The sequence below is a fragment of the Salvia miltiorrhiza genome, chromosome 5 (genome assembly GCF_028751815.1).
Source record: "Salvia miltiorrhiza cultivar Shanhuang (shh) chromosome 5, IMPLAD_Smil_shh, whole genome shotgun sequence".
Taxonomy (NCBI): Eukaryota; Viridiplantae; Streptophyta; class Magnoliopsida; order Lamiales; family Lamiaceae; genus Salvia; species Salvia miltiorrhiza.
The window spans coordinates 57127059-57141439 of record NC_080391.1 but is presented as its reverse complement, the minus strand read 5'-3'; the positions used below and the strand labels follow the sequence as shown (position 1 = coordinate 57141439).

At 36.4% G+C, this 14381-nt stretch overlaps 2 protein-coding genes and 1 long non-coding RNA gene across 10 annotated transcripts; 2 read left to right on the top strand and 1 right to left on the bottom strand.

Moving 5' to 3' along the window:
• The first annotated feature begins 689 nt into the window (after positions 1-689).
• LOC131025405 (OVARIAN TUMOR DOMAIN-containing deubiquitinating enzyme 4-like) lies at positions 690-2745 on the top strand. 6 transcript variants are annotated; one of them, XM_057955151.1, is made up of 6 exons: positions 690-826; positions 1614-1735; positions 1841-1881; positions 2005-2103; positions 2254-2418; positions 2525-2745. In XM_057955151.1, exons 1-6 carry the CDS (start codon positions 769-771, stop codon positions 2538-2540), a joined length of 501 nt encoding a protein of 166 aa, XP_057811134.1. In that variant the 5' UTR covers positions 690-768; the 3' UTR covers positions 2541-2745. The 6 variants fall into 6 exon arrangements, with proteins under 6 accessions (XP_057811134.1, XP_057811133.1, XP_057811135.1 ...); XM_057955150.1 differs by having other exon boundaries at positions 713-847; XM_057955152.1 differs by having other exon boundaries at positions 720-1127.
• LOC131025404 (uncharacterized) lies at positions 2720-7841 on the bottom strand. 3 transcript variants are annotated; one of them, XM_057955144.1, is made up of 9 exons: positions 7337-7841; positions 6347-7048; positions 4981-6080; positions 4605-4872; positions 4273-4497; positions 3785-3958; positions 3495-3671; positions 3283-3396; positions 2720-3196 (listed from the first exon to the last, which is right to left on the bottom strand). In XM_057955144.1, exons 2-9 carry the CDS (start codon positions 6983-6985, stop codon positions 2873-2875), a joined length of 3021 nt encoding a protein of 1006 aa, XP_057811127.1. In that variant the 5' UTR covers positions 6986-7048; positions 7337-7841; the 3' UTR covers positions 2720-2872. The 3 variants fall into 3 exon arrangements, with proteins under 3 accessions (XP_057811127.1, XP_057811128.1, XP_057811129.1); XM_057955145.1 differs by having other exon boundaries at positions 6347-7024; positions 7337-7621; XM_057955146.1 differs by having other exon boundaries at positions 6347-7018; positions 7337-7577.
• Positions 7842-10992: 3151 nt separating this feature from the next.
• Positions 10993-14042, top strand: LOC131025403 (uncharacterized). Its single transcript, XR_009102166.1, has 3 exons — positions 10993-11235; positions 13188-13251; positions 13763-14042. It is a non-coding gene; the product is annotated as an uncharacterized LOC131025403 (long non-coding RNA).
• Positions 14043-14381: the final 339 nt, after the last annotated feature.

Sequence of the window (14381 nt, the reverse complement as noted above, 5' to 3'; positions counted from 1 at the left end):
TTACTACTTTATATAGGTAGATTCGTATTTTACATTATTTCTACTTTGTAGTAGAATTTGGAGTAAGAAGTGTTTTATACTCCATTTATTAAAGTGTTGTTTACCTTTTAGTAAATGTTTTTGTGATAAACATTCTAATATACTCCATCTTTTGAGTTCTGGCTATTATGTTAGCTCACTAAATTTGAAGAGGCAATGACATATAAAAATAAAGTGATATATATGAAAATAGCTATTTTTATTTTGTAAAAGTAAAAAATACTAGTCATGAAAAGGAAAAATATAGTGTAAAAAATAGCCAAATATATTCATAATTAAACCTTGATTGTGAATTATGGGATAAAAAAAAAAAAACTAATGCTGTAACTTTTACTATTATGTTAAAATGATTTCATTAGTACACTCTATAAAAACAACTCTATTTAAAAAATGATAACTAAAACTCTATTTTGAGGGGATAAAAACTAAATTTGGATAAAGTGAATCATCTTGTCGGGAACCCGGTGAGTCAACTCGGGACGCCGCAACACGCCTGAATCGAATTCGATTCCGACTGTGATGATGATAATGGGATTAATGGTTGTTGAATCATCCACTTTACAGCAGACATTATGCTCACTTTCGACGACGTCGTGTAGCTGATCTAAGCCACTCCTTTGCAGACCGAATCATCAACATCAAATATCGGGTAAGAATTTGCAAAAATGCCGTGTGGTTTTGATTCTGGGAAATACCCAAAAAAGTTCGACGAATTCTATTTTACTTGTTATGCCATTTCGCTGCTTGAAATCTCAATTTTCCATGCGTAGATCTGACATTTCGCTCGGTAACGATCTTCGGACTATCCGTATGTTATCGTTTTTTCTTTTTTTCTTTTGAAAAAACAAAAAATGTTTATTTTGCTTTGGTTCATGAGAATTGATTTATCCCAAAGCGTAATATTCGGTTGCTTGTTTGAAGCCGAAGATCATTTCAGCCACGTTTTAGCTTATTCTTTTCGTCGGATTCACACTATCTATGGCGTGTATTTGATTATTACCAGCTCTTGTTTGGAAGTCAGGTTCTGAACTTCTTCTTTTTCCAACTTTTTGGGAATTTCATTGGTTTGAATATGGAATTGGGTTCAGGTATGCAGACATAGTTGCTCAGAATCTGTGTTAAAAAAATGCTGTTTCATGATCGAAAAATGCAATCTTGTTTGTCGTTGTCGATGTTTTTTGAGCTACTAGTATGGGATATCACAAGAGAAACGAGAATTGAGCATTGTCTCTTAAATCAGAACTAGTTTTTGGATTTTTATGACTTTGTCTATGTTATTGGTGTTGTTCCACAAATAGTTTCTTGTATAATTAGGTGAGAAGTAATAAAATTTGAGGTTCATTCGCTTCATTTTGTGGATTTTTGTGACTATGAAAATGGTGTTATTCCACAATTTTCTGGCTGCTGCTGTATTGGTTTCTTGTATAGTTAGGTGACAATCAATGAAATTTGATGCTTCATTTTGTGGATTTTTGTGAGGTAATGGTGTTGTTTCCATATTATGTTTTGGCCCCAGTTTGATTAGTTCCTTGCATAGTTAGGTTAGGTGACACAAATGATAAATTATGATGCAGGGATACCGGGTGATGGCAGGTGTCTTTTCCGGTCTGTGGTTCACGGTGCTTGTCTAAGAGCCGGAAAGCCCTCTCCGAATGAAAGTCATGAGAAGGAACTTGCTGACGAGCTTCGAGCAGCTGTAAAAAAATCTCTTCTTTTTTATGTTTTGTCTGTCACTGAGGGAATTCATGAGCCTTTTGTTGCATTTTGCTTAAAAAGATGGCATCCCATTTGGTTTCTACAGGTTGCCGATGAATTTATCAAGAGACGAGCTGATTCTGAATGGTATGGTTGGTCGTCTATCCCCTTGATTTTGGAGTTTCCTAAGATTTGTATGCTAGTTATTATGTTCATAAGAATAAGTTTGGATTCATCAATGAGTAAATGGATCTTTCGCGTCTCTTTCAGGTTCGTTGAAGGTGATTTCGACACTTATGTTGCGAAGATGCGACAGCCGCACGTGTGGGGAGGGGAACCGGAGCTACTAATGTCGTCGTATGTGCTACAGTAGGTGTTCTTCTGCAATCCACTGTTTTGTTTCTTCTTTATCCTTGGAGAAATGCTTGTCAATTGTCATCACAGTGTTGTTTCTTCGCCTTTTGAGTTATCTTGATGAAAAGTTTTCGAAGAAAAATATGTCGAGGAATATATTTTCAGGTTGCCGATAACCGTTCACATGTGGGATAAGAAGAAGAATTGCCTCAAGGTGATAGCTGAATACGGTCAAGAATACGGAAAGGAGAACCCGATTCGCGTCTTGTACCATGGCTACGGGCACTATGATGCGCTGCAGAGCCCTTCCGATGGTCTGCAGACGAAGCTGTAAGTCCCGTTGCTCTCCCTGTTCTCTCTCGTCTCAAACTTCACCGTGCCAACACATTGCCATGATCTTAAGAGACGAAAATGGTTCGTCTTTTCGACTTTGCAGGAGCAAGAGATGGTGATGTTACCATTGATGGAGAACATGCAAGAGGGGGAATAACAAGTATAGGAAAAAGGGAAGATATTAATCACCTTGTTACTCTAATGAAATTATCTGCCTCATTGTTTAGGAAAAGTTGCTACACTTTTAACTGTATTCCATAGCTACTTCTTGGCACACACACTCAATTTCTCAGATAAATGAAGGTAACATAATTTGACATTTAATCATACATAAGATAACAGTGTGGGAGATCAATTTATACAATTTAAAAATTGTTTTGAGTCCTCAAAATTTTCGAGGGATATACAGCTCGGTGTACAAACATATACATAGTAGAGAGTTATGAAGACTCTATTCATCCTTCCATATCTCCCGCAGCAGCTGATACCTGACAACACTTCGACCTCCCTTCTCCGTTGCCATCGACCCGAGTCTTGCAAGAGCGGAGCTCTGGAAGCTATCGGGGACGATAGACGTGAAAGACGAGTCGAGCTCGTCTAGCTCGTCATCACTGTTGTAGGATTTCTTGAGTGATGATAACCTGCTGCTCTGGATCACTTGGCTACCAACTTCTCCCACACAAGTTAGTAAAGCTGCAGAAGGAGGTGTGTATTTTGTAGGATTTGCAGTGCAGGGAAAGCTTGTGAGTATGTCTTCCGAAGCATCCGAGACCTCCTAAAATCATGATAAAGAAGCGAGATTACGCAAACAGTTGTTGTTATACTTATATCGACTATCTGATGAAACGATGGATCACCAACCTCAGTGTCGAGGGCATCGATGATGCTCTGTGGAATGGGATCTGGACAGAATTCGTCTGGGACGAAACTGTTTAGCACCCGTTTGATTATTGTAGGACCAAACATTGGGCAGACCTTCAGACAAAAATGGATGAGTATGAAAAGAAATACTTCGTGCTATGTAGAAAGATCGTTGTTATGAGTAGAACGACTCTGAGTCGATGTTGGCTTACTTCTTTTCTGGTAGTAGGATCAGCAAGCATCCCAAATGGTAGCATCATGAGATCACTCAAAGAATGGAGGAGACGAAAAGCCTTGAAAGATTTTCCATCGCCACGGATACTTCCATGCTCAGTCGACTCATCTTCTAGGCCAAAGAGATCGGTAAGCCATCTTGACCAGTTCCCAATCTGCAAGAGTTAGAAAGCATTTCCACTACATTAGTTCTTGATTCCATCGTCCAAATACGGTGTTAAAGAAAAACAGAGTTGAGCAGAATAGGTGCATGTTCTTCTTTACTTACAGAGTTTTTCAATTCCACACCAGCACCAAAGCTTGATTGCCCATGTGGTATTGGCAGCACTCTAGATTCACTAATGGGATCTGAGACAGGATCAGTAGGCATTTCTTCGGCAGATTCGCGTAGAACAGCATTGAACATTGCCATATCCAGCCTATCAATCAACTGCTCCATTACCTAAAGAGATTCCAGCCTCTCAGAACCATGATCTAGTAGTAAGATATTAAAGCTGTAACTAAATCATTTGCACATCACATTCGGTTCATGGGTGAATAATCCATGCAGGTCAACTATCAGTTCTTAACAATCTCCCTATTTTACCTTACAACTAGATTATCTAAGTGGGGTCCTAGAAGAGGTTGAAATCGTGTGTGTAGTCATAAGATTACGCGTATTGGCTTGTTAAATCTCACAAAGTGAATGTATGTTAATATCTTAGGCAGAAATCTTGCATATTCACTAAATGATGCTCAGCTTAACTTATGCCATACCAGTCTAACCAGCACAGACAAGCAGCCACATTCATGTCCTCCTGCTCGTAACGGACAAAGCCTTTCACGGGCATCTTTGAATGCTTTCTTCCATAATTCGATAGAGAAAGTCCCCTGTTCATAGTTACCCAAACTGTTTCTTCTTCCACATGTCTTCTTTGTCCCTGAACGTGGGCTTATCTCACTGACTTTTGCAACTGTGGGCTGCATATGCGGCGTAAATGTCTGCAGTTCAGAAATGACCACAACTTATCTCAGAATTGTGCATCTCAAGAAAAAAAGAAAGAAAGAATGAAAGCAAGGAGAAGAGAAGAGAGAGTTCAAAAATCAACCTGCCACCATAAGGATTCGACTATTCGAGAAAAAAGCCAAGATTCAACTTTTTCTAGTGCAATTATGAATGTTGAGACATCTTCCTTGTCATCAGACTCATTGATTGAAGTAGATTGGTCGCCCTCCAAATGAGAAGAATCCTTTGATGTTAATTCAGACCAAGATCCACTAGTTTTGCTTCCTGATATATTACAGTTCGATAACTCTGCAGCAGTTTTGCTGACAATGGCCCTCAACATTATTGAGTTTGATAACCAGAACGTCAACCTGTAAAGAATATCTTGTCACTAGGTGAGATGGTTTGCATGACTAAGAAGCAAACTAATGAAGTTGTATTCAAACAATTTTCATATATCATACACAAGCATGACTTACCTTGGAACATCATGTCCACATGATTTAGAAACCAAAACTAATCCAGATACCGCAGCTCTTGCTGCGCTTGCCCTTTTAGCTTGAGACCCTGCTTTGCAAGCATCAATATAAAATCTGGACAGGCGTCGAGCTGGGGTGTGAACCTTGTTGACTGAACTTGCATGTTCAGCAACGATGGAATACAATCCAACCTCGGTAGCTGCTGCTTCCCTTAATTCTTCCCGAAGCATCTCAATTGTCGTTTTCCATTCATCTCTACAGTCTGGGAGTTCAGTCTTTGGCTCTATTACTGCACCAAGTTCACCTTTCTGTTTAGAGGCATAGGGTAACTCAATTCTCGTTTTCCATTCATCTGTAATATCTGGGAGTTCCGTCTTTGGCTCAATTACTGAACCAAGTTCACCTTTCTTTGGAGAGGCATGAATGTCTTCCGTTCCTTCAACTGAACCATGTTTACGGACGGATTTCACACTTTCAGCTTTCTTGCTGCTTGGTAATGGAACTACTGGTGCTTCCTCACTCATCACTGTTGCCTGCCCGCTGACGGCATCTTCTGATACATTCCCAATTAATCTATTATCCGGAAAATGTGCCATCTCCTCCTTTTTCTCCTCAACATTCACCATATGAGTCAGTGGATCATACATTTGCTCATTATCTTCTCCTAACTCATTTTCTTGAGTAGCATGGTCGTGCAGAGAGTTAGCCGAGAACTTTGCAGCATTTTTTCCATGATTATCAGCTAGTGCAGCTCTAGCTTCACGGGATTTTCCTTCCACAGATTGTTCCGTGTTTTCAAGACTTTTATGCTTACTGTTAGCAATCACTTCATCAGAACTAGGGGAAGCACTTTCCTGTAAAAAAGTGGCAACTGCAGTGTTGGCTTTCGCATTTACATCTCGATGACTTATGGATGAGGGGAAAGTTCTAAGGAGAGTGGTCTCAGAGTTCTTCTTGATAGATGTCATGCTTCGCTCACGGATCTTATATAGAGAATCACTATCATTTTCTTGTTTCCAAGTCTCTGATGGCGTATCAGTGGATGGTATTCTCCCATTCCTCTTTTTCTCCGAGTCATATCCAGCATGTCCATATCCATTCTGCATTTAGCTACAAATTATCACAAAGTAAATGCAAAACATGCCAGAGAAAGGGAAAGCTTACTTTTATCATGTTTTCATGCTATGGAATCTAACAGATGGTACATTCAATAAACTTTGGATATTAGGACATTCATCTCTCTATTTTTCTTTCTTTACATCCATAATACGACTTCTAAACAGAGTAAGATAAGCAAGATAACCAAAGGAAGAATGGCAAAATAGAAAGCCAAAGTGAAATAGCCATCAATGAGTATGTTGCTTACCTTCTCACTTTGAGATGGTGAAGATGTTCCAACCTCAAAGGTTGATGACCCTGCAGTCCTTGATGATTGGGAAGAAGCATCATCATCCGTAATCGAAGCAATTTCCAGATCATCATTATCATTGTCCAAAGACGTTTGCTTCGATAGGCCAACACTAGGTGATGAGTTAGAGCTACCCTTCTCAACTGGCTCCAGACCAATCACCAGAGACGGTTGCACCGAGCTATTGGAGCTCCTCTTTAAGCTCAACGGAACATTAATGCTTAACAAACTATCTATCACTCCATGATCTGCAAGGTTCAACACAGCCGTCCCAAGAAGCTGCCCTTTGGCCCTATCCTTACGCGGCACAAACAAGCTAAACTCCAAATTGTTCTTCTGAAACTTGTCATGAGCCTTCTTGTCAAGGTAAAGAATCAACGGGAGTTTGAAAGACTCGTTGAACACGATTTTGGAATTTTGAGCAGCAGCAAGAAACGACCCCGAATACTGACTACCATTTTCCCATTGAAGCAACACTTTCTGGACAGATCTTAGGGTTTCTGATGGAGGCCAAGGCCTTATCTCCTGTACATGGACAATGTACTCTACCTTAACCGAAGCCCCTCTCCGGTGCTTCGACCTAAGCCCGAGAACCATAGCTTGAGAGAACTATAAGGAGATGGTGATAAACTGCCCCTTGATCAAGTAAAACCCCAACAACTGAATCAAAATTTGATAAATTCCATCAACAAGTACACCACTACAAACAGAGGTAAACAATATTTTGCAGAAAAAATGCAATCTAGCTTCAAATTATTGATCACGCATTAATGTAAGTGAACAAATTCTTTCAATCTAGCAATCACAAATAAGCGGAGTATTAGCACACATCCACACATTACATAAAGCAGAATTCACACATCACGAAGCGTAAAAAGCAGGTCGAAACCAACACCGGACCATTTCATCGACGAAAAGCAAAAATCGAGACAAATTAAAGTGATTTACCTTGATTCAAGTGCAATGATGAAGTAGTCAATAGTAAACAGAGCTCCGCTTTCTCCAATCGTTTTCACCAGTAGTTCTTTATCTCATTGTCTGCAGACGCCATTCCTTTTGATTGCAGAGAAAGTAAGAGAGAGAAAATGACTGTTCAAGAGAGAGAGAAGCAGCGAGCTCAGAAGTCCACTGATTTGAGCTTCCCTTTCACTGGAGTTCTTGACAAATCTAAGTTAACTAATCTCACAATAAAATAAAATAAAAAATGAATGATATTCGTTTTATTGAAAACTAAGTTATCATTTTGGAATTTTATGTCGACGCTCTAAATCAAAGTTAAGATCCGATTTTTTTGGTTCTTTTATTTTATTTTTTATTTATTTTGGAGTTGATCCGGTTTATTAGTTAAAAAGTACTACTGTTCCTAGCTAAAATATAGTAACAAATGGATCTGACTACATTAATCTAAACTTTGAATTTGGTTTTAATAAATGAAAACGAACATAAGTTACCTTAACTAAGCTCAATTTAATGAGTTTGGTTTGTTGATAAATGAGATGTCTTTAAAGAAACATATGTGTATAAATTATTTGCCACAAATATTTTATAATAATATAATGAGTGCAGGTAATTATCGCCGCAATTGTAGGCTAAAGTTCATAGATGCATACATATATATATGCCTATTAACACATTTAAAAGAGGTTCCATCAAATTGTATGAAAGGGATCCTGACTCTCTCGAAATATTACGTGTTTCTTGAAAAGTATTTTGCTTCAAAAATATACTTCATCCGTCCCACCCAAGATGCAACATTTTCCTTTTTGGGCCGTCCCAATCAAGATGCTACATTCTTTATTTGGCAAAAACTAACACTAATTAAATATTTTTTTATTACATTCTCTCTCCTATTTTATCACTTTTTTATTTTCTCTTTCTTACTTTATCACTAATTAAATATTTTCTTATTACATTCTCTCTCCTACTTTATCACTTTATTACTTCTTCTCTCCTACTTTATCACTCCTTAATATATAACTCCTTAAATCTTGTGCCCAAAAGCAATGTTGCGTCTTAAGTGGGACGGAGGGAGTACATTTTACTTTTAAGAGTGTTACACTTGTAATTAGTATTTGAAAATTCTTGATTACTTAACGCGGTTAAGGTTGGAATAGATCCATCCTAAAGTATACATTTACACAGAGGTTAAAGAAAAAACCACTAAATAAAAGAAGAATGGAGAACCATTTTCAGTCATTCCAAGATCTACGGTGAATGCTTCATCTTATTAGATGAATGCAAAACCTGAGTTAGAATCCTGAAGAGAGTGTTTTTTATTTTTATTTTTTACAATTGGTATTAGATTTGATGATTCTCACATTCTCACAAATAATGTAGTTCTATCTAGAACCACACCATATATATATATATATATATATATATATATATATATATATATATATATATATATACACATATATATATAAGGTCAACCACTTATATAAATAGTAAATTATATTTTCTCGTCAAAATCACTTTACTCCCTCCGTCCACAAAATGAGTATCCATTTGTGGACGACACGGATTTTAAAAAATGTATGGAATGTAGTGTGAATAGTTTAAGGGTCCCACTTTTTGAGTGTATTAATTAAAAAGATGTGTGGGGTACACTTGCCAAAAAGGGAAATGGGTACTCATTTCGTGGACGGACGAAAAAGGAAATATGAGTACTCATTTCGTGGATGGAGGAAGTATTATTTTTGGAAATAAACTTTTTTTTGTTTAATCTTAAATTATTATAATTTTTCATTAAAGTATTATTTAATTTTTTATCTTTTAAATATTTTATATTTACGAATAAAATGTAAACAAACTGTTCAATAAATAATTATAATATTATTAAAATATTTATATTAATAATATTTATGATTAAAACTATACTTTAAGATATTTATTTATTATTTCTTGAATATTTAATCAACATATGTAAAACATTTGAAATTTAAGATTAATCAAACATTATGATTGTGCATCAATTATAATCTTGAAAAATTAATTATAACATAATCATAGCTCTATAATTTATTGCATTAGTTATTTTTAATCTCTGAAATATGTTATTGGTAATAGTTATTACTCCCTCCGTCCGCCAAAGTGGAACACATTGGTTGGACACGAGATTTAATAAAATTAGTGATGATTTTGATGTAGTTGAGAAAGAGTCTCATCACTTTATGATATGTGTGGTTGAGATTGAATTTGGGGTGGTATTTTTTTGTAAATAAAGAGTGTTTGTAAAATGGCCACATTCCCGATCCAATGCTATTGATCCAGGAGAGTTTACCGGGTAATGGGGCAACTGATGAACAAATTGGTTCAAGATCAACCACTTCAATTGCTGAGTCGACGAAGCCAACTGGCCCAGATACTGGCTTAGATGTTGCTACCTCTGCCGCTGGTGATATCTCCGCCTGGTGCTCTTGTTGCCTTCTCCACTGCTGATAGTTCGACCCGGTCAACTGGATATGACATTGGATCAGATGAGTTCATAGAAACCGGGTCAACTGCTGGTCTTAGTCAAATCTAGCTTTTGGTCCTTCTATCTAGGACTTGCTCAACATGAGGAAGCTTCGTACATCTCGAATTACATTGAGTTTGAGTATGGATAAGACAGATTATTACAATGTAACACCCCGTACTTTTCCTCATGTTGTAAGATAGTGTCTTAACACTATTGAGAGTACTGAGATGTCGAAATACGAGACTACTTTTTTTTTTATGAGCAGATAAGACAGATTGTCTTTTAAATAGAGATACGAGTGAATAAACCGATGATGGAATTAGAGTGATGAGATTTGAGAAATGAGTTGAGATAGAGATGCTGATTGAATTGAGCTGAGATTTTATTTTATTTCCAACTACCGGGAATAGAGTTACCGGATACTGAATTATTAGAGATTGACTGTCCTATTAAGAAAAATAGGAATAATGAGTTGGAAATAGAGTCGAGGAAGAAAGAGTGAGAAACCTTGATAAATAGAGTCGGTCAGAGAGACGTCTAGCTTATTTGAGTCTGCCGACTGTTTTGATGTGATGTTATGTGAATTTACGTGACTGAATGATTATGTGATTTTGTGACGTGTGTCAATATGACCATATTATTATGATTTTTATTTGAAACCTTAGCACTTGGGAATTTTTATTAAGTTTCCAAAGAAAGTGCGGTTTATTTTTACCGAGAAATCGAACGATGCCGGTTTATGGAAATTTTTCCAAGCATAATTTTTTTAAATTATTTTTCCTATGATGAGGAATATTATAATTGAGTGAGTGCACTAATATTAGTGCTATAATTATTTTATTTTGGTCACATGAATAATTATACTATGGTACTTTATTAATGAGTAATATTTCCATAGTTATTGTGATTATTAATTGATCACCCTTCTCACACTTTATTTTAATTTCTCTACCATATGATTAAATGCCTCAAATTGCTAAGTGTAGAGATTGAGAGAGTAGAGATTTAGAGAGTAGAGATTAGAGAGAGTGTAGAGATTAGAGTGAGAGAGATCATGCATTTATTTGCCAAATATTCCCTAAGATATCAAATCTCCTTTAAAGATTCACAAATCTTTACAAGATTGGTAAAATCCTCACAAATCTTGCAAGATAATTCTCTCTCTCCCTCCACCCATTTTCGAGCTCTCTCTCTCTCCCTTCTCTCTCATATTTCCTCCATTGCCAACCATAGATGAGACCTCCGAAGCTTTACCAAAATATGCCAAACACATAAATCACCAACAAAATCCCACCTAAACACCTCTTATCAACTTGAATTCAAGAGAATCCTTGAAGATTGGCTTCAAGACTAGAGAGAGAAAATTTGATATTTGGTGTAAACTTGGGTAAGTGATCTCTATATTCATAGATATAATTTGTGTGAGTTTGTATATGAGTATTCTTGAAAGATTGAAGCAAGAAAATCACCCCCTTTCTTTTCCTCAAATTTTCGAAAAATAGGTGTTCTACACTTCAAAATTTTTTCTTTTTCTTTCCTTGATTTGAGGTGAGAAAAATGATCTATGTGATGTTTGGTGATGATTGATGTGTGTTTTGAAAAGCTATGCTTTGAGATTCAAACTTTGATATAGTTTAGTTTACCCAAAATTGGGAATTTTTGAGTTGATGATTAAAGTGATGAATTGATGATGAAGAGGAGTTCATGAGATGTATATGATGATGATTGATGGAGTAAATTGAGTATATGATGTCAAATGATGATTTTGATATGAGTTAGTTTACTAAAATTAGGGCTATGTGTATCTATGCTCTAATTTGTAAATGGATGGAGTATATGTGAGTTTAAATGACTAAAATTGATAGATATATGATGAGATTAAAGATCCATGTGAGTTTATAAAATTTCAAAGAGTTTAGTTTGGTAAAAATTAGGACTTTCTTGTCTATGTGTCTATTAAGTGATTTAGCTTAAGATATATGTTCTTGAGCATGATATTAGTATTTTAATATGTTTGATTAAGTCTAATGTAAGCTAAGTAAAATTTGGACTTAGTTTAGTTTGAAGGAGTTTTTGAGTTCTCATATGATGTGGGGTTAACGAATGATAAAATGAGGTCAAATTGATTTATGATCATTTTGTGAAGTTGTCATGTTTTTGTTGAGAGTTTATGTGAATATATGAGTTTTTATTAAAGTTTGGTTGGTATGATTATAGGGGTTTGATGTGTATAAAATGAGTTATATGAAGTATGAGGTCATTTTGAATGATTGAGTGTTTTTAAGCATGAAATTGAGAAGAGGATTTACTTGATACGTTGTAGAAACGTTTTCCTTGAGATTTGAGTTAAGATGTAAAAGAGGAGAGTTAATTTGAGTATGATGAGTATTTTAAATGTTTTTGAATGTTTTTGAGTGTTATATGTGTTTAAAATGAGCTTTGATTGGTTTTCTTTGAAGGAATGTTGAATTGAGCATTTAAGAGTTTGAGATGAGTTTTTGGTGATTTTTCGTAGGCTACTGACCTACTGTGATCGACGGGTTGTCGATGTCGAATGGCTTTGAAAGTTTTACAGAATGTCCCTACATGAGTGTTGAGCATACCGGTAAAATTTCAAGTCATTTGGACTTGATTTACTATTTTTATAAAATGCAAAACCAAATCTGCACATTTCTACCGGGAATTTCAGAGAACAGGGGACAAAGTCATTCATTTCAGTAGCTTCCTGTATGATCTAGCTTTCCAACTTTTTATGTTATCAACCTTACTGTATGGGCTAGATATCCACCAAATTTGAGCTCAGTTTGACAACGTTTACTATTTTTCAAAAATCAATGTTTCCGATTGCTCAAAACTGCCGAATATGGTAGACCGTGGTAAAAACGCCATATCTCCCAAACCACTTGGAGTTTCTGACTCTACTTTTTTTTAAATGAAACTAGACTCAAATACCTTTCTTTTGGTATGAGTCTGGAGTCCAGGAGATGTCGGAGTCAGAACGTGTTAAATTTTGAAGTTGAGTCAGTGGGAAAAACAGGACGTGATTTGTTGATGTTTGATTGTATTTTCTTATGTGCCTTATGTGTTTGTGTTACCTATGTGCTTGAGTGAAAATTTGACGAGTCTTATATGAAAGATAAATCGAGACTTAGAACCATGCTTTTCTTGAAACCTATCCTTGGACTTAAGGATTTGAAATGAGTGAAGAAGTTATGTAGAGTCGATTAAGAGATAGAATATAAGATAGAGCATGAGTTAAGGCATGAGTTTTTGTCGTTGAGTTCTAATCGAGATTCATTTTATGACATGAACCTACGATGATGATGATGATCCCTGAAGACACGAGCAGAGCAGGGAAGTAAGTAACTCCGCTTTGACGGGAGTTTTTGAGTAAGGTCTTCAGGTGGGCAATATTTTGAGTATACGTTTATCGTACGAGCTTTCTAAAATGATTTAATGATGTTATGAGCTTATCAAATGATTTGAGTTAAATGATATTTGAGAACTGTTTGACTTGCCAATTTTTGATGTTGAGCTTGTGTGTTACCCTCTACTGATGAGACGAATTCGGTCCTGCCACAAGCGGGATTTTGTGCACAGAGGTGACTGCGAGCCGTCTTCGGGTCGGCCGGTCACGGTACTTGAGAGGGAGGCCTACTTCTCAGTACCTTTGATAATGATGAGTTGTAGATGTGGTACATACATGTTAAGATCTTTGACTGCAGTCGTTTACTTATGATGTCATGATTATGAAAACTGCATGCACAGATTCTTTTAATGCTAACTTATTTCTGTGTATTGCTGAGATGTGGCAAGCTTCAAACTTATAGCTCTAAGAGCGCCTTTCTTGTTTTTCGGCGTTTGCCCACTGAGTATTATATACTCACGCCCTGCATGTATTTCTAAATGTGCAGGCTAAGCGAGGAGCGAGATTGGTCTGGTGCTGGTGGGGAATTGTTGAAGGATGTATTTACTTTATCGTATTTCTATTTTGACGATAAAGTCTTGATGATTGATATACTTTGATTTTCTTTTGAATTTAAGCAATGTACTCACGGTTATATGTCTTCATACATATAATCGGTTCACCTTTTGCTGCGATACTCTGCATATTGTGATTCCTTACGAAAAATGAGCGATACCCGTTTTGTTTTTGATTTTGAAATTCCTGATAATTAAAAAGTTATAACGACATTGACGAAATTACCCTTGGGTTCATTTATAATGATTTCTTTAACACCTTTTGATGCGAGCTTCCGCTTGATGTTCGACCTATTCTTCTTATCTTTTATTCTTTTAAAAATAGTCGTATCGATACTCGTACCCCACTATCACTAGTGTCGGGAATCGGGCTGCGACAGGGTGGTATCAGAGCAGGTCGTCTGCTCTGAGTCTATTGCTTGACTGAGTTGAACCTTTGATTGTTTCTACTCTTTTAAAATTGAGTACTAGCCTAATTTGAATTCTTAGGCTAATTTGAGAGAGTCAGTTTGAAACGAAACCCAGCACCCCATCTCCTCCGGCTTAACGAGG

What these genes read in the sequence shown, in the direction of transcription:
- LOC131025405 (XM_057955148.1), top strand. An exon ending in AGACGAGCTGATTCTGAATG is followed by an intron (nt 1,882 to 2,004) that starts GTATGGTTGGTC and finishes CGTCTCTTTCAG; the next exon opens with GTTCGTTGAAGGTGATTTCG. An exon ending in ATGTCGTCGTATGTGCTACA is followed by an intron (nt 2,104 to 2,253) that starts GTAGGTGTTCTT and finishes ATATATTTTCAG; the next exon opens with GTTGCCGATAACCGTTCACA.
- LOC131025404 (XM_057955144.1), bottom strand. Translation starts at nt 6,985, where the DNA reads ATGGTTCTCGGGCTTAGGTCGAAGCACCGGAGAGGGGCTTCGGTTAAG. An exon ending in CACCATCTCAAAGTGAGAAG is followed by an intron (nt 6,081 to 6,346) that starts GTAAGCAACATA and finishes AGCTAAATGCAG; the next exon opens with AATGGATATGGACATGCTGG. An exon ending in TGTGGACATGATGTTCCAAG is followed by an intron (nt 4,873 to 4,980) that starts GTAAGTCATGCT and finishes TATTCTTTACAG; the next exon opens with GTTGACGTTCTGGTTATCAA.